The sequence below is a fragment of the Anopheles merus genome, chromosome 3R (genome assembly GCF_017562075.2).
Source record: "Anopheles merus strain MAF chromosome 3R, AmerM5.1, whole genome shotgun sequence".
In the NCBI taxonomy this organism is placed as follows: Eukaryota; Metazoa; Arthropoda; class Insecta; order Diptera; family Culicidae; genus Anopheles; species Anopheles merus.
Window position 1 is genome coordinate 49,193,747 of NC_054084.1, and position 23,625 is coordinate 49,217,371.

A 23,625-nucleotide genomic window follows, 5' to 3' on the forward strand; every position below is an offset into this window, starting at 1 on the left:
CGAGATCCGTTTTCACAAAACGTGCGAGCAAAATTTTTTTTTATGCAATTGTAAAAAAAATACCTATCAGTGTACTACTTTGATATCGTTGATATGGCGAGGCAATCACTAATAATAAACAAAACCGTAACTGTTCAATTTCTTAGATCCTTACCGCGCTGAAGAACAGAGCGAACCGTTCCTATGGAAATTTATTTCACCCATTCTGTCAAAAGGAGCTTTTCCAAAATTAGTTGTCAATTTGTATGACCCAAGGACTCCACACAGCATAACACGGAGCGCAACATAACAACTCCCGCACAACAAAATCGAGCAGTTTTTGAGCTCGCTTTCTAGCTCGCTTTCCGCCGAAACCGATCGAGAAAGCGAGCAGAAACATCCGAAGAACCGATCGAAGCTTTTGATCTATTGAAGCGTTTACGGTCGTTCGAGAGAGCACGCTGTATGTGTTTGTCTCTTTCTGACAAAAAAAGCTCCGGTACGCGACCATGTTGGTTCAAAAATGATTATGGCCGCAAAATAGTTCACACCCACGTTCTCTTTCTCCCCTCCTTCCCCTCTTCACCATCTTTTCATCCTTTTTTTATTGGTTCTTGCTCTCTAGCTACATTGAGCGAGACGCTGAGTTTTCGATCGCTTTGCGCAGCGGGTGTCTGTCATCGCAGCTCGCTACGCAAAGCGATCGAAAACTTCTCAACCCCTCGCTCAATGTTGCTAGAGAGCACCTGCACAACAAAATCGAGCAGTTCATGAGCTCGGTGACAAAAAAGCTCTGATTGATCCTTATTCATACTCCATAGCTACACCTTCATTAATTTTCTTCAACATAAATATCTCTCTAAACTGACGGTAACTTGAAGTTTCATCTCAAAGAGACTTCTCTTTATAGTTAGAATTCAATAGATTCGTGCTTTTACATATTTTTTTATATTTGTTCATATATCGGCCTAATTTTTGGATGAAACATTGCTAATCTAAATAATGTCATCAATTGACTCGAGGAACTGTCCAGGAAACCTCAAAGCCAGAATATAGATACTTTATGTGGCCGCCACTGTAGAACCGGATGCATGAAAACGCCGCGGCAACATTTCTACAAAAAAGTAGCTGAAATAAATAACCTTCTTTTAGGGGTAACGGGCCGTCCCGGCCGATATAGCCTTTCGATACTGGCATGCTACAAATATCATGTCCTGGGTCCATACGAGGCTTGAACCCAGGATGGGCATGTTGTTAAGTCGTCCGAGTTGACGATAGCACCGCAGAACCCTCCGATGGTTCTCATCAAATGGTACAGCCCATGGTAGGCACTTTTTCCTTTCACAATTCGTCTCTGGATTTCGCTGCTGATGTTGAAGTCCGAAGATTGTCGCCGTCAACTAATACACTGTCTCCCAATGGGGTTGTACCTCCGGCCAGCAGGTACTTCGTCGCATTGATCCTCAATCCAATTCTGGCTGTTTCTTTTTTGTGTCGGGGTGTGTGAGGCGTACACGCCTTCGCAGTGATCTCGCCGATGATATCGATATCATGTGAGTGAGGCGTACACACCTTCGCAAACATGATAGTCCATAGCTCACTCTGGCCTAGGTCGTAGATTGCCTTGAAGTCGATGAACAGGTGATGCGTAGGGATCTAACACTCTCGGCACTCCTGAAGGATTTGCCGAAGAGAAAAAATTTGGTTGGTGGTGGATTTGCCTCCAACATACCCTGGTTGGTAGCTGCCGACCTAATTTGTCTGCAGAACAGGATCTGGGAAAAGATCTTGTAGGCGGCATTAAGGACCGTGATGGCTCAAAAATTCAAGCAGTCCAGCCTGTCACCCTTTTTGTATACTGGGTGAATAACACCCAGCTCCGGTAGTTCCTCCTGCCCCCAGACTTTCACGATCAGCTGATGCATTTCGACGGTAAGCCTCTCCAGTCCCATCTTGAAGAGCAGCTATTAGCCGCGTTCTCACACGGCATATTCTGATAACATATATGTAGGATGAGAGGGCTACCCCCCGAAAACGTCAAAATGACAGCTAGGTAGCGAGGGCATGACAGCAGGCGATGAGCGCCACAATTTTACCGCGAGCGTCACCGTGAACAGAATCAAAGCTGAACCGAATAGTTCAGCTATCGCTGGATAGGTAACAAACATATTTGCTAGCAATCTTTTGAAAGATCGAACTAAATATCGTGTTTTTTGTGTTTAAAAATTATTTGTTGATTGCTCTCAATTCTAAAGTGTTTTAACGGTGATATATTGTGCATTTCTTAGAATAACAACCCATATTTTACGAATTATTTTGTTAAATGACAGTTATTGTATCTGACGAAGATTCGTTGCGTGTGAACGCAAAAATATTGGCGCATCTTATTTTGTCATACAGCGCTTACCATAGCTATATGGACAGTACAGTAGAACATCGATTATCCGGGGGTGGATTAACCGGCGGGCGGTTTAACCGAGCATTTAAATGTGACAGCTGCTCAAGCGTACGGCGAACATTTGCAGTGATAGTCAAGTGGGCAACCAATTTTTTGTGCAGCTCTGTAGTGTCTATTGGTATTTTCGAAATTCGTTTTTGTTCATGAACAGTCGTAAAACCTATAGTTATTGATTAAAATAATATTCTTCTCACCGATTAACCGATTGATTCAGAGTAAATTAATCATAAAACAAGTGAATGTTATAATTTGTATATGAATTTGACATTTCTTGGACCATTATCCGTGTAAATCGATTAACCGGCAACCGTCCGGTCCAAGGTGTTTTAAAATGACAAGATGAAGTTGTTTAGAGAAAAATGACATTTCACGACTTGACAGAACTGTTCCGGTGGCTTTGGTATAAAAATCGGGGAGGGCTGGTGAGGGGTAATGAAATTCGTATGCAGGGATTGACAGATGTCTCCCACAATGTCACCCAGCAAAAGCGATAAAAATCAACCTTCTAAATACATAGTCCTTGGTCCGGTCCCGAGCGGCCCGGATAATCGACGTTCTTCTGTAGTTTTTCGTGATTTTCGGAAAATCCGGACTAGATAGATACAAACAGTGAATGTATGAATTATCTCACATTTCACTTATTATTTTATTTTACATTTTTCTATATTTTTTTTTTCAAAATTATTGAACCATTATTACGCAACTTATTACAATAAAACGAATTTAGGGTCCTATCATAACTATAAACACACTTCGAAAAATAGGATTTTTATACTAACGAATATATTTAAGGTTAGGGAAGGCAGATGGCATCGTCATTTCCATACAGTTTTAGATTGCGCCAATATTGCGAAAAAATTTCCAAGATTATGAGCAAAAGGCCCTGAGAATTTCCCATCCACCGTCACCTGGCAAGTGATGTTGGTCATAGTCATTTTAACTAGCCTTATTAGATTGTCAGGGATTCCAAAAAAACGCGTTGTAGTTTTACCCTGGCTGTAGGCCCCTTCCTTTTTTAAGATCGTAGGCTGAAATTTCTGCGTATCAGCTGTTTGGATCGTATATCAGTTTTCGAGCAGCTATCAAAGATAGCATAATATGCAGAGCTTATCCCAAGGTTCATGTATTTACATAAAATAAACGCGATTACAAGATGCACACTATACAAAGCAAAACGAGACCAGATACCAGACTGGTGGATAAAAAATGAAGAGAGCGATCCCGGGCCCTTCGTTCACGAGCAGGGCTGAACTAACCCGAATGCGTATATCAAGCCCTTGCCACGTGGCGAAAGGGCTGAGCAGTTGTGCTGCGCTCAGTATCTCTAGGTGTACACAACACAATGATAGATTAAAAAAACCTATCAATATGTGTTACTTTCCATTAGTTTTCAGAGAAATACCGAATAATTTTGATACGCCTCCACAAGAAGTTTTTTTTTTATGACAACTATTTCCAACATTGGGGCCCTTTACGATTCTACTCAAGTGACATTTGCTCGAAATTGTATCACCATATCTGCTCGATTAGTACTCGATACGCCTGAAATTGTGGATTTGTGTGTGATCAAGTGTGTTGAAAGCGCCAAGATTTGGTGTGATCGTAAATTAGACGTTCCTCTATCGATGGACGATGCCGTCGAGCTCATTTTTCATTCATAGCTATGGTTTTTGATGAAAAACAAAAGATATTTTTTGTGACGTTATTCTATAAAAATGGGTATTATTTAAGTATAAAATGGGTACATGACCAACTATAACCAGGGTGACCACTTGAATCAGGATTTTAAATTCCCGGTTTTTTCCCGGTTTTTCCCGGATTTTTTTGGAGTTTTCCCGGTTCTTTATGCTTTGTTTGCCGGTTTTATCGATACTTCAATTCCAAATTATTATATCATACGTTTTCAAAAATCGTTATCTAGAGGATGGTAAGTAAACACGGGCATTGCGGGAAAGATAGACTGGACTGGATAGACTGGGAAAGATAGAACTTGTCATAAAAACTGGATAAAATTTATTAGTGAATTATTCAACAATATAGTATCCAATCTGGAGGTGTGACAACACATTTGAGAACCATTTTTGGCATGATTTCTGTCAAATTTGTACAAACTAATTTTCAATCGTGCGCTCGTTTGTGGATTTAATTTGGCTACTATGGATCTTAAGTAGTGTTGGGTAAAATAGCACAATTAAGTGTGCTGTGCGTACACGCACACACATCTCAGTGTGCGGTGCACATTTCGCACTGTGCGCGCTCTCCGCACTGTGCGCACACTCCGCACTGTGCGCGCACTTCGCACAGTAAGCGCACTTCGCACTTTACGCACAGTGCGTGCGAACTCCGCACTTTACGCACACTTCGCACAGTGCGTGCACTTTTCGCACAATCCGTACAGTTGTGCGTACGCTGAAACACACGCGCACAGCTGAAATCAATACAATTTAATCATCTATGGCCCAAGGCATTGGGTAGAGCGAGAAACATAATTCTTTGCCAGTGTGGATGACCGGTGCACGAGCACACCGAAACTGCGCGGAGACATTTTCTGCGCGAATCGAATGCACAGAACGCTGCGCTTGACCACCATCGAAAACCCGTTACACAACCACAAGCATACAACACATCCAGACAAAAATTTAAAGGCCCCGAAACACAATATCAACACAGCGGTCCGTAGCCGGAGAAATTATCAGGAAAAATCGGCTGACACCAAGCACGCGTCTCTTTCAAACAACTATGAACTGTGAAGGTCGTAGGTAAACGACGCTCCAGTGGGTTGAGGTTTCTCTTGAATTTGGCTGAGATGAAACGTGTCTGTGCTTGTACTCGGAGCCACCGCTTTGCGATTGTGCAATACAGCGTTTTCGAGGATTATATAGACATGTTCGGCGAGTTGTAGATTCGTTCAGGCATATAATAGACTCTTTCAGCGAGATATACAGTCAGTCCAAAAAGTATTCGTCTAGCTGAATATTTTACAGAAAAAGGCGAATTATGGCCGCAATAGGCATGGGGCGATAAAAGTAATGATGAGGTTTGCTAAAGGGACCATCAATACACACGTTTTGCTAAAACATAAGCATTTAAATAGTGCAATAGCAACCAAAATACATAAAAAACTAAAAAAGTCGTTTGATGGGCGCGCAAAAAGTATTCGTCTATCAGACTTTTGGCATAAAATGAGTATGAAAACAAAAGTTATGGAATTAAAAAAATTAATGATCTTGTTTCTTATTGCATTTATGACTATTGGTGACTACTTGCACAATTCAAGAACTCATTTGAACCTTTAAAAAGGCGTATTTTTGATCCACTCATCCTACAAGACTTGTTACAATTATGCTCTGATAGAAATATTGCATTTCCGGACTACGTGGCCAAGTTCCATTGAAAAATGGCAACTGATATCATATTGAGAGTCTACTAAATCATTTTCATCAGTTTGGTTTCAGCAGGTTTGGCGTTTTGGGCAAATGACAATGCCCTGTTTGTTCTCCAGCTCGACTGTTCTGAAACATGTGATACATTTTAAGTACAATTTCTCAAAACTGGCACCCAAAGTACTTAAAAACTCCATTAATATGTTTCCCCACCTCGTCTCCTATCATTTTGAATTTTTTTTTTTAGCTCAGCTTACCTCACTGAGTCCTAGTATCATGACTCTATGATGCTACCATTACCCGAGATTTTGATGTTGGATCTTAGTAGACTGTTTTCGCTATGGTAGACGTCGGCCGTATGACCTTGGCGATTTAAACATGTTTTAAAATGTTAGTAGAGCCTAATTTGAAATAAATTCCTGCATTATTTGATGCACCTTAACAGATTTGGCCACTTTCTGTGTATGGTATTATTCAAACAAAACATGTTTGTAACAACTCACTCATTCAAGCTATTACATGACCCGCTACGATGAAATGCAGCATGACCCATCAACCAAATGTGACCCATATATTTTCCTTTTCTTATTGGCCATCTCAAAATGCACTGATTCCATGGTAAAATTTGATTTTTTGGACATTAAACCGCTTCTTTCGTTAGATTAACCGTCAAGGATGGCTGCTTACATGGCAGTTTGTCACACTATTAGTGTCAGAAAAATGGCCAAACTCTGATCAAATGAAGGAACGAGCCCTTCCACACATTTTGTAACCTTCAAAAATGGGAAGGATAGGTTATGCATAAGTTAAAGATACGATTATCGCCATCATGCTCCAATCATTTAACTCCCCCGCCTTTAGTGCCTCTCTGACCGCTTGAAGAGCAATTGAAACTATAGAAATGCATTATTTTAGAAGGAAGTCACCAGTAAATTGATAATAATAAATTTAATTCACGTCTACGTTGTGTTTGCCCAGCGTAAATAATTCAAAAGCTAGATGGACGAATACTTTTTGCGCGCCCATCAAACGACTTTTTTAGTTTTTTATGTATGTTGGTTGCTATTGCACTATTTAAATGCTTATGTTTTAGCAAAACGTGTGTATTGATGGTCCCTTTAGCAAACCTCATCATTACTTTTATCGCCCCATGCCTATTGCGGCCATAATTCGCCTTTTTCTGTAAAATATTCAGCTAGACGAATACTTTTTGGACTGACTGTATATTTCATTTCATTTCATTTCATTTCATTTATTTAATACAATATCTGCCATCAAGGCTAAATATAATGGACTTAAAACTTATTAAATACTAACAAAAAAAACAAAATGATTCATGAAAAACTAAGCCTAACTAACCTAGTCTTGACCTAGCAAAAAAGAAAAGAAAAAAACAAGGGTAGAGCGTAGAGACTATCATAAACTTAACAAAAAAAAGAGAGTAATAGAAAACTAAGGAGAATAATTAAAGGGAATTAGAAGAAAAAATACGGTTACGGAAAGAGTTAAGAGAGGAGTCGAAATCAAAGAGATAGTAAAAGTGGTTAAACAATCTGAAACAGGACAGAAGAGGGTCATTGAAAGTATAAAGAGTATGACGTGTTTCAATTGACAGAGGATCACGTGGACGAAGAGAACGAGAGGGAACATACAGCGAGATGGACGAGAGTAAATCAGGAGCATCAGTAGCAGAAAGTAATAAGCCACCAATAAAACAAGCCTGAAACACTTGGCGGCGGAAGCTTAAAGAGTGAAGATTGAATAACTGCAATCGCGTTTCATAGGGAGGTAGTGAGGCAGCACCGAACAAACGACGAAAAGCAATCCTGGTAAAGAGGCGCTGAATGCTTTCAATTCTCGAACAGCCATCAATGGTGGGAGGATTCCTGATGATACTAGCATATTCAAGAATAGGCCTTACCAAAGCACAATAAAGGATTCTTAGGATGCTTTGATCTCTAAAAATAGAGGTAAAACGTAAGATAAACCCAAGGGTTCGGTTTGCTTTTAGTAGCACCTCATCAAGCTGCAGTTTAAAGTTAAGACGACAATCAAGTATAATACCAAGGTCACGGATGGACATAACACGAGGCGAAGTAAATTGGATGAACACCAATGAACAAATGCATTGAGGTAATGCTGAAGTCTCAGACAATCAGAAGAAGAAGACACAGGTAAAAAGATTTTGATATCATCCGCATAAAGAAGATGACCATCAGGAGGTAAAACATTACAAACATCATTGATGAACAAAGAAAACAGAAGTGGACTAAGCACACAACCCTGAGGGACACCTGACGTACAAAAAAACTCCTCAGATAAGTACGACCCGGTTTTAACCCTGCATGATCGATTACTTAAATATGAGGACAGCCAGCTTATAATGCCATCACCAAAACCAAGTTTAGACAATTTAGCTAATAATAAAGAGTGAGGTAAACTATCAAAAGCAGCATGAAAGTCGGTGTATATTGCATCAAGTTGGGTACCGGCCTCAAAAGATCTAAAAATATTGGAAACAAAAGACATGAGATTAGTTGAAGTAGACCTACCAGGCATAAACCCATGCTGTTTAGGGCTAATAGCAGAACTACAACTATGAAGTATGGTTGGAAGGATACATAGCTCAAAAGTTTCTGCTGTGGCGCATGTTTGGGTTATCCCACGATAATTAGAAACAATGCTACGGCAGCCCTTTTTGTGTACCGGAAAAAGCCAACAGGATTTCCAAAGAGCAGGAAAAACCCCAAGAGAAAGTGAAAGGTTGAAAATTTTAGCAAGGTGTGGAGCAAGCACGTCCTTACAGTTTATTAAAACAGAGGCAGGAATGCCATCTGGACCAGGAGTAAAAGAACGTTTCAACCCAAATAACACCTGTACAACTGTTTCAGAGCTAACCGAAATATCGGAGAGATTAATTAAGTTCTCTGGCGTGTAGAGAAGCCCACCCTCAATAAGGTTAGGGTCACTAACCGGTGGCTCAAACATGTGGGAAAAATGTGCAGAGAATAGCTCACAGATCTCAACAGGCGTAGAGGCAGTTCGAGAATCAAGTACCATTTCATTAGGTAACGTATTGCACCCTCTTCGTATTCTAACAAATTGCCAGAAGGATGCTGGATCAGAACGGAAACGCGATTGCAGTCTACTCGAATAGGCCTCAAAACGAGCCCTGTTGTATAGTCGATGCGCAGAGGCAGCGTACTTAAATAAACGAAAGTTGAATGCAGATCGGTTCAGACGATACCTGCTAAGATATTTCATTCTATCCTTTTTCAGGTTGCGAAGAGTACGATTGGACCAGGGAGGATTAGGAGGGGAACGAAAAATAGGTGTACATGAAAGGAGTGCAGAGGTTAACAAAGCATTAAACGATTGGACAGCCTCGTCGACCGATGTACATTGATAAAAAAAGACCAGTCGGAACGAGATAGAATTGAATTAAGTTTACGATAGTCTGTGAGCCGAAAATTATAACGAACACTCAATGAATTAGGAGCAGAAGGTAATACATTCCTAACCCTACTAGCCCTAAATAAAGAAGACGGTAACGCAATTTCTAGGGCAGGATGATGGGCATCCTGGGGCAGGAGCAGTGACGAAGCAGGATACACAGAACAACAAGCTGCTGCAGCAGAGTTGGAGAGCACCAGGTCCAAATAATGATTTAAATGGTTATGCACCCCGTTCAGCTGATAGAGTTCATGCAAGTTTAACATATCCAAAAAGCAGGAACTGGATGTATTCGAAGAAATATGTGGCACATAATGTCTTATAGCTGAAGATGAATCTGGCCTTACTACGGTAGAAAGCGACCACTCTAATGCAGGTTGGTTGAAGTCGCCCAGAAGGATAAGATGATCATTCGGTTTCATTTGCATGTATGCATCACTGATGAAAGCAGAAAGGGATTCCAAATAGTTGCGGTCGCTGCTCAAATACGGTGGCACATAAACAATCCCCACATAAAGACGAAACTTAGAAAAAGAAACACGTATACATAAAGCTTCAAGCGTGGGTTGATTAATGTTAAGTGCCACAGAAGGATATCGAACGGAACATGCAAGTAGCACACCACCCCCACGCGAACGTTCATTGTTTAACCTGCTTCGATCGCAGCGGTATATGTTGTAGGCATCACTATCAAGGACCATGTTGGATGGAATCGATTCATTTAACCAGGTTTCAGTAAGGGCAAGCATTTCAAACCCTGATTCATTCGCAGAAAGGCGCAATTCATTGTATTTGGTGCGAAGGCCTCGAACATTTTGGTAATATATCACGAATGGGTCTATTAATTGTGAGCTGTTCTGTTGCTGAGATTGAATTGTGATTGAAGCCCCACCCCCGGTGATAACTGAGGCGGTGTGGGAGGAAACTCCAGTTGAATAGCCTCTAGAATCTCGGTCAACTGGGATGGTGATAGAATCCCGCGCTGTGGGGGTGGCGATCGATGTTCCAAAAAATGATCCGGATGAGCGGTAGTTTTTGGCACAGCTGAAGAGCAATTTTCACTATTTGTACGATGCGAAATAAGCTCAGAAGGGTCAAATCGAGCCCTTTCATGTACACGTTGCTTTGGTAGGCCACGAGCAACAAACTCCCGAACAATAAGTGAAACTGGCCAAATAGTAGACTGCAGCGCAAGCTCCTTAAGAGATTTAGGAACACTCACTTTGAACGATATGAAGGACATCGAGTCCAGGTTCACACCCTTTTCCGTGAGACGGTAAACATTAATATCGTCCGTTGGTAGCACAGCTTTAAGCCACACACGCATATCATCAGCGGAGACATGCGATTTGATGTTCGTGAAGTATAACCATACTTTCTCGGCTATGCCCGTGTTGGTGGTGTTTTGGTTCAAAACAGGATCAGAAGATGCTTGTGTATTTGTTCGGTAGTTACCAGCACTAACATCACTAGTCGGCTTAGTACGATGATTGTAGTGGTTACAGTTGTCAGAATCTTCTACAGTGTTGGTATCGTTCGCAGCTTGGATATCAGCAGTGAGCTCCGTTGAGTTAGTAAATGTACGGCGAGCGGAAGCTGTTTTAGTCGTTCTGGATGTATTTGTGGCATTGAGCGACGATACATTAGTGGATGTGTGCGTAAGCGATGCGTTGCTAACAGACGGCTTAGCTAATATGGGTGCTAGCGCTCGCTTATCAACGAGAGCGAGGATCTCAGGAAGCAAATCGCTCTTGATAGCCGATCTAAGAGAAGAGAGAGATGAGTCAATTGTGGTGAGAATATCTGCTTTCACCAATTCGAGTAGGGCTGCTATCTCACTTGTGAGAAGTGAATTTGTGCCATTGCGAAACTCGTGACATGTTTTGCACAACCACAATAACTGATTATTACGCCCAAGCTCACGAGTAGAATCACGAGACAACCCCGTGCAATGGGTGTGATGCTTGGAACCACAAACACCGGCACAGGACACCGAATTAGCACTATCGGTGGGTGCATTGCAGGTTGAGCACTGCATAACGATGACTCAGCACAAACTGATGAGTGACAGGAGCAGAAACGAAGCCAAACACTTTCTCGGCAAAAATGTTGAATTAACAGAAGAACTCCAGTGCAACTTTATATTAATCGAAATATTAATCGAAATCTCGCTGAAAGAGTCTATTATATGCCTGAACAAATCTACAACTCGCCGAACATGTCTATATAATCCTCGAAAACGCTGTATTGCACAATCGCAAAGCGGTGGCTCCGAGTACAAGCACAGACACGTTTCATCTCAGCCAAATTCAAGAGAAACCTCAACCCACTGGAGCGTCGTTTACCTACGACCTTCACAGTTCATAGTTGTTTGAAAGAGACGCTTGCTTGGTGTCAGCCGATTTTTCCTGATAATTTCTCCGGCTACGGACCGCTGTGTTGATATTGTGTTTCGGGGCCTTTAAATTTTTGTCTGGATGTGTTGTATGCTTGTGGTTGTGTAACGGGTTTTCGATGGTGGTCAAGCGTAGCGTTCTGTGCATTCGATTCGCGCAGAAAATGTCTCCGCGCAGTTTCGGTGTGCTCGTGCACCGGTCATCCACACTGGCAAAGAATTATGTTTCTCGCTCTACCCAATGCCTTGGGCCATAGATGATTAAATTGTATTGATTTCAGCTGTGCGCGTGTGTTTCAGCGTTCAGCGCAGCAATACAATTTAATCATCGTTGGCCCAAGCCATTGGGTAGAGCGAGAAACATAGTTCATTGCCAGTGTGGCATGTTTTAATACAAAAATTACAATTTTCACTCGGAGCCCCAGGTCAAATTTTGTAATTAACTAAAGAGAAGGGGACATGGGACAGGGCGAGAGGGGTGGGGGGAGGGTGGGGGGTTGATGGGCATGTGTGTGGTATGAATGTGTGCAAGCGATTTATGGACCTTTGATTCGCCCCGACTTGAACTCGTTGCACCAACGGATCGGAGTCGCTAATGCTAACTGATGCTAATGCTAAAAGGCGGTTTGACAAAATATGCTCAGTACTACACCACCTGACTTCCTATAACATGGTACGAAGTGTGCTCGCACAGTACAAAGTGAAGCACTGCACGAAATTAGCAAAATATGCTTGCACTGTGCGAAGTGTGCTCGCACTTTGCGAAAAGTGCGTGCACTGTGCGGAGTGTGCAAAAAGTGCCCGCACTGTGCGAAGTGTGCGAAAAGTGCCCGCACTGTGCGAAGTGTGCGAAAAGTGCGGAGTGCGCACGCACTGTGCGAAAAGTGCGAAGTGCGAGCACTGTGCGAAGTGCGCGCACTGTGCGAAGTGCGCGCACTGTGCGAAGTGTGCTCGCACAGTACAAAGTGTGCTGTGCAGTGCGCACAATGAGGTGTGCTGTGCGCACAGTGCGCACTCGCGCACAATGCCCAACACTAATCTTAAGCTATTTAAATATGCATTCTTTATATTTTCGGAAGTTTTATATGAGCAAACAACTGATGAAAAAATGACAAAAAAGCATTAAACATATTTCGTTTTGGTGGTTTTGCATCATGACACTAACGTGTAAAGACTTTACCCCGTGGCAAAGATATTTTTCATGTGCTATCAATTGTTGATTTACCGATGTCATCACACAACCTTAAAAAAGGGTAACCGGAAGTCATGGACCAACCAGCCACTGGAGAAAGCATACAAATCTGCGAAGAACGGACGCGAACTTCCTGTTAAACAGCAGCCATGCATGATGCTGTTATTCGCACGACGCTGATGATGCACCTCACGACTAGATACAGGAGATTTCAGGGGTTTTCCTAATTTTGGCAAACTCTTTTGAATATGTTTTACGGGAAGTGTACTTTATGTGACAATAAAACTAAGGAGCAACGATCGGACTGCAGAAACGACGCTACTTCAACCATCAGTGCCAGTGTGGGAACCCAGTCACCCGGGCGGAATGAAGACAGAGGCCCGAAACCAAAATGCAAAATTCCAATGTACAGGCGATGTGTGATTGGGTAACCTTAAAATTGCTAAAAGGGACAAAAAATATCAGTTATGTTCAAAAATTGGGATCGCCCACTAAATCCACCATTAAATTCGACACGACCGCAACTTCACGAGAGATGAATAACAAAAGACGAGTAGGGGAAAGCGGGGCAAAATGGGCATGTTAAGCTTCTTCTTCTTCTTTGACTCAACAACCGATGCCGGCCAAGGCCTGCCAACCCACTTGTGGGGTTGGCTTTCAGTGACTTATTGATTTCCCCCCATAGCAGGATAGTCAGCCCTACGTATGGCGGCACGGTCTGTTTGGGGCTTGAACCTATGACGGGCATGTTGTTAAGTCGTACGAGTTGACGACTGTACCATGAGACCGGCTCAACCGACTGCTTAACCGGGCATGTTAAGCAGTTTACTGAATATTCCTTTGAATATGCCACAAAACACAATTTTTCTTTCATTATTGTATGCCTCCACCCTTTATCTATGGATTAAAATGGCCAAATAGAATGAAAACAACTTAAAATCATGAAAACAGTGTAAAATAAAAGTTGATGTTTTACGAGAAGTTTTTTTTGACACGCGGGGTAAAATGGGCATAGCCCTTGGGCAAAATGGGCATATGTAAACAAACTGTGAAACGTCACTGGGTCAAAATGGGCCACAACAACTGCGCTTAGGTAATGGTCTATGCTTTTGCGCACGTTTCGTGAAATGTATTTTCGTTCTATCTTTTGTTTTGCTGGTCAAGATAGCCCTTAAAATTCTTCCAAAAGTATGTTATCAAAATCAAAACAGTTTTTACACGTTTAAATCTACAAAATCAAATCTTTTGAAGCTGTGTCTGTTATCATTATTGAGGCGACAAATACAACACCATACCCAAGGAACATTTCCTACGCTTTTTAGACTTAAACATGTCGTATCAAAGTTTTATCATGATTGGCCTAAGAAATAAATGTCGTAATACACAATTTTTACTTGCTAAGCAGTCTTTGAAATAGGAGCATCTTTAAAACATTTTAAAACACCTACAAAACCACCTATTAAAACCAAAATTGTTGTTTTTTTGGGTGATTTTAATCGCACTGTAGATGTGCTGTAAAGAGCTTTTAAAAACCGTTGATTTAAGATCTATTTAAAACTCAAAGCAATAAGACCATCCTGTCTAATATTACGCTCGGTAAAACTATAATCTCTTAATACCGACACGTCAGCATTATAAAAAGAATGTTGGAAAAATAGTTGCTAGTTGTCATATTTTTGTACCAACAAAAGTAGCTATCATGTCTGACAAATTGAGCAGAATAAAATTCTATAAGAATAGTGGAAACATTACGAGCAGTAAATCAGCCTTTTCAAAATGCAGTTGGACCAACAAACATCAAACCAACGCCTCGGGAATCCACACAATCTCTACAACTGGGACAACAAATGTTTTTCCCAGCTGTAAATGATGAAATTCATCGCCCAAGTGTAACTCCCGTTCAAAACTCTATTAATGATGATGAACAACTGTACAACGATCTTCAAAGCTGTTCAGTCCGTTTCAACATAAGAAAAAAGCCCTGAAGTCGCTTATGGGTTTACTTGACAAAAGGATACCGGGAGTTTTTCCGAAAGATCCACGGACTTTTCTAAAAACTGACCGAAATGTAGAAACAGACACGATAGGTGATGATAAATATTGGCATAATGGAGTTGGAGCGTGCCTTGAGCAGGCGTTCCCAGCAATTCATCAGCTGGACAGTATATCGCTAAATATAAACATTGATGGACTCCCACTTTATAAGAGCTCGAAAGACGAATTCTGGCCTATTTGGGTAAATTTTGTTTAATTACAACACTGAATTTCCAATTCTTTCGGGAGCACTACAACGACAGACGCTTTTGTTTATAAGTTTGACACTTGACACGATGAAGCTTCATAAGACACAATAGCTTGCACCAGTGCTGCCATACAGGTTAACATGTTTCACATGTAATCTCGTAAAGTGCTGTACAGTCATTTATGCTTAACAGAGCACATGAATAGGTAAACTAAGAGTTATAAGTCTAAACATTGTTTGTTGCCATACATGTTAAATCAAAATGTGCGTGAAAGAGTCGTAAAGCAAGATCTAAGTGTGTTAATGAAATGGAAACCATTTTTATTAATGAAATTGACATTTATTGGTACATAAATGTGTATGCCATATTTAATTTCTGTGTATGCATGTGTTTGATTTCATGCTTATAATTTAAATCTTTAATAATACATGACCTTTTTTAACTTGATATTACTTTATACTATGCTACAATATGGGATTAAAGTCAAAGATTTTTTTTATTATTGGAAAATAGCAGAACACTCGGCAGTTATTTTTAATTAATTTTTTTATAACAATAATCATTATTTATTAAGTTTATTATTTTGTAGGCGCTTCGTAAAAATTCGAGGTACAATGTAATATTTCATCAGTAAAACTTTCTTGGCATTTACATTTGCCCTTCAGCAATGTTATATTGCTTAACATAAAAATATGACTTTTTCATTTGTTGACTATCACGATTCACAGGCAGATAATGTTATGGTTGTATTTTATTGCCACTGAAATCTTTCAAGAATAAAAATTTCACAGTGCTACGGTTTTTGATTTTTATCCCATGATTTCATTTTTTATGTGTTTGAAAGACTTTCTAAAGACCATCAAATCTTGTTAAAATATGATTATCTCAGTCGTAACATGTACTTGGAGATTTAATTAAATTTTCAAGGTACAAGATCTTAAAGTCTAGAGAAGGTTGCAACGAATAGTTTTAATAGAGTTCTGTAGATGGGCCCTTGCAGGCTTAAAAGAGCTTTATTATGGTTTTATGAGGACATACAAGAAAAACACCTATTAACTGAATACTTAATGCCATGATGATAACAACATTGTTAGAACTATGATAAAACTCAAAATGTTACTTGGGTAGCCTCACCAAGCGCCGTATGTCAAAAGCATCTGCCCATTTTGCCCCACGTGAAGCATTTTTGTATTTTTTTTATTTTAGTAAAAATACGCATTCAATTGCCTTGCTTTCTTGAGACAAATTGTAAATCAAATCTTTAAAACTATATCATGAAAAACTTCAACGCACCCCAGTAACACTGTGGTTTAAGCTTATTTTCGAAGTGGCGAAAATTACATCAATATGCTACTAAATCTTATTTTGCATTTTTCTTGGTTATTTGTTATGTAAGGGTTATGAAACTTACATGGTGTTAATATAACACTCAAATGAATACATTTTGACCATTGGAAACTATCTTTGTAGTGAAACAATGCTTAAATAGAGGGTGCCCATTTTGCCCCACATGCCCATTTTGCCCCGCTTTCCCCTACAAGGTGGAACGAATAGGCACACCATACTCGAAATGTGCAATAACCGATATTGGTGAACGTAAGTATTGCACCAGTGCGAATGAGAAAAATATTACATATGTTGCGTACCATATGTGAGAAATGGAAAATGTTGTCCTTACACATTGGTGTGATGTTGCTGGCCTGTGGTAAGTTGGGAGCAATATACAAAACATCCCATTAATTGAATCCCATTAACTGAGGAAGCATCGTTTCCGATCGAATCTAGAAGAAAGTAACGAAAAAGCCGCATCACAGTTGATTTTAAAGGACTTTTTCTAAATTCCCTTAAATTGGTGCAGTTTAAGGGAAGTTTAAGGTTCCAGTTTAAGGGAATATGCTCGAATTCCCGATTATTCGAGCTTGAAAATGTCAATTACCCAATTGACATTTTCGAGCACGAATTACCGGGAATTCGAGCAAATTCCCTTGAACTGGAGCCTTAAACTTCCCTTAAACTGCACCAGTTTAAGGGAATTTAGAAAAAGTCCTGTAAAATCAACTGTGATGCGGCTTTTTCGTTACTTTCTTCCAAATTTTATCGGAAATGATGTTTCCTATTGTTATAGTTGGTCATGTAGCCATTTTATACTTAAATAGCATCGATTTTTTTATAAAATAACGTCACACAAAACTAGCTTTTGTTTTTCATCAAAAAACCGTAGAAACGAATGTAAAATGAGCTCGACGCATAGCCCATCGATAGAGAAACGTATAATTTACGAACACAGCAAGTCTTGGCGCTTGCAACACACTTTATCACACACATAATCACAATTTCAAGCGTATTGAGTACTAATCGAGCAGATTTGGGAAAACAATTTTGAGTAAATGTCACTTGGGTGGGTTGTTATTTTATAGGATTATGTTTGTTCTAATTTTCAATTTTCAAAATTATCGGATAGCTTTTGATTGCTTTAAATCGACAATAATTAGATGAGGATATCATTACGAAACGTTTTGTATCTTGGCAAGCTACGTAAAGGATTGTAATACCGTTGTGGAATCGTTACCAAGTCGTTTGTTGAGCGTGGATTTACAAAAGTATATTGTTAGACTTATTTAAAATATACACAAATCTTCGACTTGTCCCTTTGGTGGATTTTCTGCTTCTAATCTCATGTCCTTATTTGATCAGAAATCCGCGTGCGCTGTTCCGATTCCCAATATTTGATCGTTGACCTGGCGCGCGTATCCTGATCGCTCTGAATATTTTTCTCTCTCTCTAGCTCTGATCGATGTTTTATGACACCGTCGATCAGCTTATCGATAAGCGATAATCGATAAGCGCACCTGCCATTTCAAAGCGCTTATAACGATCTGTAGCATATCTGCTAAACAGAACTTATTATAAACGACACTATCAGCTATAGACACATTGTAACACACTTCGGAAAGCCAAATCACACTATTGCAACACATTCATTTTATTACATCAGCAAATCAATACACACCATAACAACATACCCAGACCATACCGTTCATAGAAAAAAACCATTGAGACACACTTATCGAAAACAACCGAAACGCGCAGCATAAGCAATTCAATCGTTACTGCAGCAAAATAAACAAACAGAGAACGCATAGCAACTTATTGCTAAAAGCGCAGCGTAGGCTAGGATCGACCGACGCACCCGTTCTTTAGATAGAACAATTTAAACTTTCCAGAACCTTCGTAAAAATAATAAAAGGGCAGCATAGGCACATAATGACAGACAACTCACTACGATACAATGTATAAATTGCACCTCATATCAATAATCTTTAATTAGGACAAAAACACATTCCAAAACCAAATGTAGGAAACTTATTGAGTATAAATCAAACCAATTCCGACCGTGGCAGTCAGATTCGTTTGGACTACTAAGATGGGACGTTACGCTGACCAAAAACTTTGCCTTCCAATTTATTTGAAGAGTTTTGTCCCCCTTCCCAAGGTAAGGCTTCTAAACTCCAACGTTTCCAGTAAGGGAAATCCCTTCTGGGTTTCTATGATCGCTTGGACGATCAAGTGTCGAAAAGTCCGCTCGAACGAAGTATTATTCCACCTCGGCTCATATCACCTCGGCGCGACGGTACTTGAAGTACAGTTGTACGATTATCGCATTACATGGCGACCGGAACAATCTTCAGAACCCATTACATGGCGACCGTGACTATCTTCCGAACTCATTACAGATCCAATAGCAATGAAATGTCATTCAAATGAGTTACCGCGGATGCGCAGAAATGCACATGTCTCAATGAACTATTATTGGCATTTCCGTGGCTGCGGAAATGCACTTCGTGTATTTGAGGCCTAATAATTAACCTACCTGTTTTTTCAGGTTACCAGCTCGTAGAAATAATTAACGTGCAATGAACTATCGTTTGCTGTTTTTCACATATTTTTGCATTGACGGGATCGCAGCCTAGTGTACAAGTGGAGTAAGTTCTACAGTGTGCTTAGGGAACACCGGAACTACTTGTATTAAATTGCTTCGGGAAAGCCTTGCTATTAATCTAATTTTTATAATCCTCAAATTCGTATATGCTTTGTCCTTATGGCTAATACCCTCGCCCTTGTTTTTCAACTTGCCTTAAGTCTAAGTCAACACACTTTAAGCCTAACTGCTAATATTACCAAAGCCACTAATTACATTTAGGCGTCCTAATGTATTTAATGGCTGCGGCAATCCTATTTTATTAACCTACGTTACTATTCTATGGAATTCCTAGCTCTAATCCCGATCTGATAATAGTTATTTTTATTCATTCAAATTATTACTTCGTCCTTGAACTAGCTATATTTTTATATTTCCGCTTTGCTCTTTTATCGCTAAGTTCATATCAATTGGCGATAACTATTACGACGAGCTCCTACAACTGACTGACCTGCTAAGCGCACGCCAACAAGTCACAGGTAATGCCAATGTAGGTGTTGTAAAATTTGCATTTTTTAAATAAAGTTACTTTACAATGATTGAATTGATCGAAGTTTAAAATTGATTTCAAGCTCTTCTTATAACATAACAAACAGTTAAATTTCATACGAAAAACATTTTCTGAAAAACTTCTAGGATTCGTGATTTAAGTGACAGGTTATGTAGTGGAAGGGATGTTTATACATCAAATAAAAAAAAGAAAATTTAGTTGGTCTTTTTACATTCTTACGTTTTAATGTTCTTATTTATTCGGCGATACAACTACTCCCATTCCGTAATTCCGGCATTAATGACGATGCCTCCACGCCAATTTGCGACTCTATCTTGGGCGTACTACGCCCCCATTGTTTTTTGTGGACGGCCTAACATACTTCACGGGCTGGGTTGCCGTTTTGATGCGTGTAAAATGATCAGCCCACCGGATGCTGACGAGCTTGATGCGCTGCACGGTAGTGAGATCGCACTACATTTCGTATGTTGTAGCGGATCTTTCATTTTCATTCCTCACATTTGAGCCAATGTTACCATTAGATTAGATCATTAGATTAGATCATACCAATAGAATCTTCTTATCGAATGCGGCTAAGAGGGTTTTGCCAGATTCTGACAGTGTCTATGTCTCATAAGCTTATGTTAAGTATAAATTAATGTACAGTAGATACAAACATGTTTCACATTTACTGGCAATTCAATTCAATTCAATTGTGTTATTCGCAGAGAGTTTTTGAACATGGGTATGGACATGGTAAAGTCAAACTGCCCGGGATGTTGATTGAACCTACAAATCAAACCGTTGAGTGATGCGTTACTGCTATACAGAGTGTTGACGCGTGTTTCGTGTAAAATTTGACGATATCTCGAAGTGATACGCGGGACTATAAACCGTAAATTACTGACTAAATACGGATCATCAATCGTTCTGAACAATAACCCATCTAAAAAGCAAACTTGAGCCCTACAGAGCCTAGTTTCTAAGGATTAGGCCCAGACGTAGCCAGTGTTAATTGTACGATGGTAACGTAGATACGTCTGTCCAATCTAATTTCCTGATTGCGAACCTTATAACTTTTTTGGACCATTTCATTTAGGACCATTTTTAGTACGGCCGTGTACGAAAAGTGATACGATACAGAAGCGATATATCCGCCAAATATCTGAGACAGGGGCCCTTTCCGTTGTAAGTTCGTAGGCTGAAATTTCAGCCTGTCAGCTGTTTGCATTGTATAGCAGTTTTCGAGCTATCTAAGTGAGTATAATATACAGGTAGGCTTATCCCAATGAATTGGTGTATGAATTCAGAAGGCTAATTTTTATCGCTTCTGCTTCTGAATGAAAATATTAAGAGTGTTTTGAGTATTCGTCAAGCCTCAAGAAAGCTTGTTTGAACAAAAGTTTTCACCTATCCTATCAAAAAGTGACATTCAAATTTGGTTATAAAAAACATGCCATAAGACCACCTGCACTACATACACTTTGATTCTAGATTCCACCACGTGGTCTCTTTAATGCACCTTGGGGTAAATGTAAACAAGACCGTGTTTTCGAGCAGGTACTCGAATTTAATTCTAGCTTTGAGGCTAGAATAATCTAGACTGAAAATTACAGGCTAGTTTTTTGTGTGGATTTGTATGGAGTGTTTACATGATTTCAGCCTCCAACTGTCAAACTCCATACAAAAAACTAACTAGAATCGTGAAGGGCCCCACAAATGGAAAAGTATCAAACAAACCCACTTTGAACGAAGGGAAGTTTTATCTGTTTTATAAAAGTTTATTAAAAAGCCTAATATGACGGTCTCATGGTACAGTCGTCAACTCGTACGACTTAACAACATGCCCGTCATGGGTTCAAGCCCCAAATAGACCGTGCCGCCATACGTAGGACTGACTATCCTGCTATGGGGGGAAATCAATAAGTCACTGAAAGCCAACCCCACAAGTGTGTTGGCAGGCCTTGACCGGCATCGGTTGTTGAGCCAAACAAGAAGAAGAAGAATATGTCGGTAAAAAACTATTTCGTCGCATCGAGATATTGCTGTCTAATTGCCCTGTCAATACTCTTGATTTACAAATAGAACAACAACGTGAAGTACAAGTATGATTACAAAAAAGAAAACCTTTTTTTCTTTTGGTATATTATTATTCTTCTGTTACTACTGCTATTAGCTCTTTTCATCAGAGTACAAGTTTTTCAAATTGTGTACTAGAAATAAATGGTTATATATACACTGTTTTTCGAGTAAGTTTCTAATGTCAGTTTCTCCAACAACCGCCTCACGTTTCTTCAACAGCTCAGCTGTTACAAATAATGATAGCTATTGAAAAAAAATCTTGCAAGTTTTTAATAATGCTGTTCACAGAGGCGAAAACCGTGTAATATTTGTATGTGTTCTGTGTATTTTCTCTTTTCTAACACATTTTACTATAATCAATAATAATTATTCTGTTTTAGAATAATTACTCCCAGTTACTGTGGTATACATCATCTACATTCCTAGTAATACCAAGAGTAATTAATTCAGGCAAGATAAAAATAAGGATATGAAAATAAATTTCTTAGATTGAACCTCCCAATATTTGTTATCCTAATTTGGTAGAAATTCTCGGTTGATCACGGACTCTCTAAGGGACAATTCAGTCCAACAAACATTCAAAGCCGCTTTAGAGAATCTACTGCCAGAAAACAGATATGATGGCCAGAGCGAGCAAGAGGTGGAACGCTCGAAAAAAAAAAAATAATAATAAATTGTGCAAGAAATATACTCCCACCACGTCGTGAAAACACCAAAACTAGCTGGTTCGACGAAGAAAGCAGATAAGTTACCGAACGTAAGAACAATGACAAGGAATATACACGGCTCTGACGCGAAGAGAAACGAGTTCACCGCTTCAAAAAACACTTATGCGAAGAGCAATACATGCGGGAACTCGAGCAAACCAGAGAGGCGTACAGACCAACGCGAATGTTTTACCAAGCGATAGTAGGTCACCGAAACAACGCTATACTTAATCGAAATTGGTTAGGAACAAGCCATAGGGCTTCTCGCGGTGGGCTCAGTACTTCTATGAATTACTCAACGACCAGCTTAATGAACAGGTAGAGGCTCCACTAGTAGATAGTATCATGATATTGCCACCTTATATTGACAAAACCCAAAAAGAAATTCGTCCCTGAAAAATAACAAGGGACCCGGAACCGACGGAATCGCAGCTGAACTGGAGGTCCACGACTAGAAAACGAGATTCATCAAATTGTTACTGAGGTGTAGGATAGCGAATTGATGCCCTATGATTGGAATCTCGGCATCATCTACCCCATATACAAGAAGAGAGACAGGTTGGACTGCAACAACTATAGCAATTACGGTGTTGAATACCACCTATAAAATATTCTCCCTGATCCTTCAGGATCGTCTTGTCCCGTACGTCGAAGAAATGGTCGGAAACTTTCAAAAAGGATTCTGAAACGGAATATCAACTATTTATGAGATCTTCACTATGCGGTAGATTGCCAGGGTAAAACTATACGACGCTATGAGCTCATTTGGAATCCCGGCCAAACTGATAAGGCTAGTTAGAATGACTATGACCAACGTCACATGCCAGGTGAAGGTGGATGGAAAACTCTCAGGGCTTTTTACTACCACCAAAGGTCTGCGCCAGGGGGACGGACTTGTCTGTCCCCTATTCAACCTGCCGCTAGAGCCATCCGTGACTCGAGGGTGGAGACTACGGGAACCATCTCAGGGCCTTTTACTACCACCAAAGGTCTGCGCCAGGGGGACGGACTTGTCTGTCCCCTATTCAACCTGCCGCTAGAGCCATCCGTGACTCGAGGGTGGAGACTACCAACCAACTATCTTCTATAAGTCAACCCAGATCCTGACATACACTAAAGATGTAGACATCATTGATCTGCTGCTATCCTATGTAGCAAAAGCCTACCAAGGGATCGAGCAAGTAGCAGAGAACCTCAGATTTCATGTAAACGGGGTAAAGGCCCAATTGATGGTGGCAACATCAGCGGCCTAACCAATAAATAT

The 23,625-nt window shown here is 40.1% G+C and overlaps 1 protein-coding gene across 1 annotated transcript; it reads right to left on the reverse strand.

Annotated features, from left to right (window-relative positions):
* Positions 1 to 10,114: 10,114 nt before the first annotated feature.
* LOC121597686 lies at positions 10,115 to 11,398 on the reverse strand. The gene is made up of 2 exons (XM_041923662.1): positions 11,113 to 11,398; positions 10,115 to 11,036 (listed from the first exon to the last, which is right to left on the reverse strand). Exons 1-2 carry the CDS (start codon positions 11,151 to 11,153, stop codon positions 10,115 to 10,117), a joined length of 963 nt encoding a protein of 320 aa, XP_041779596.1. The 5' UTR covers positions 11,154 to 11,398.
* Positions 11,399 to 23,625: the final 12,227 nt, after the last annotated feature.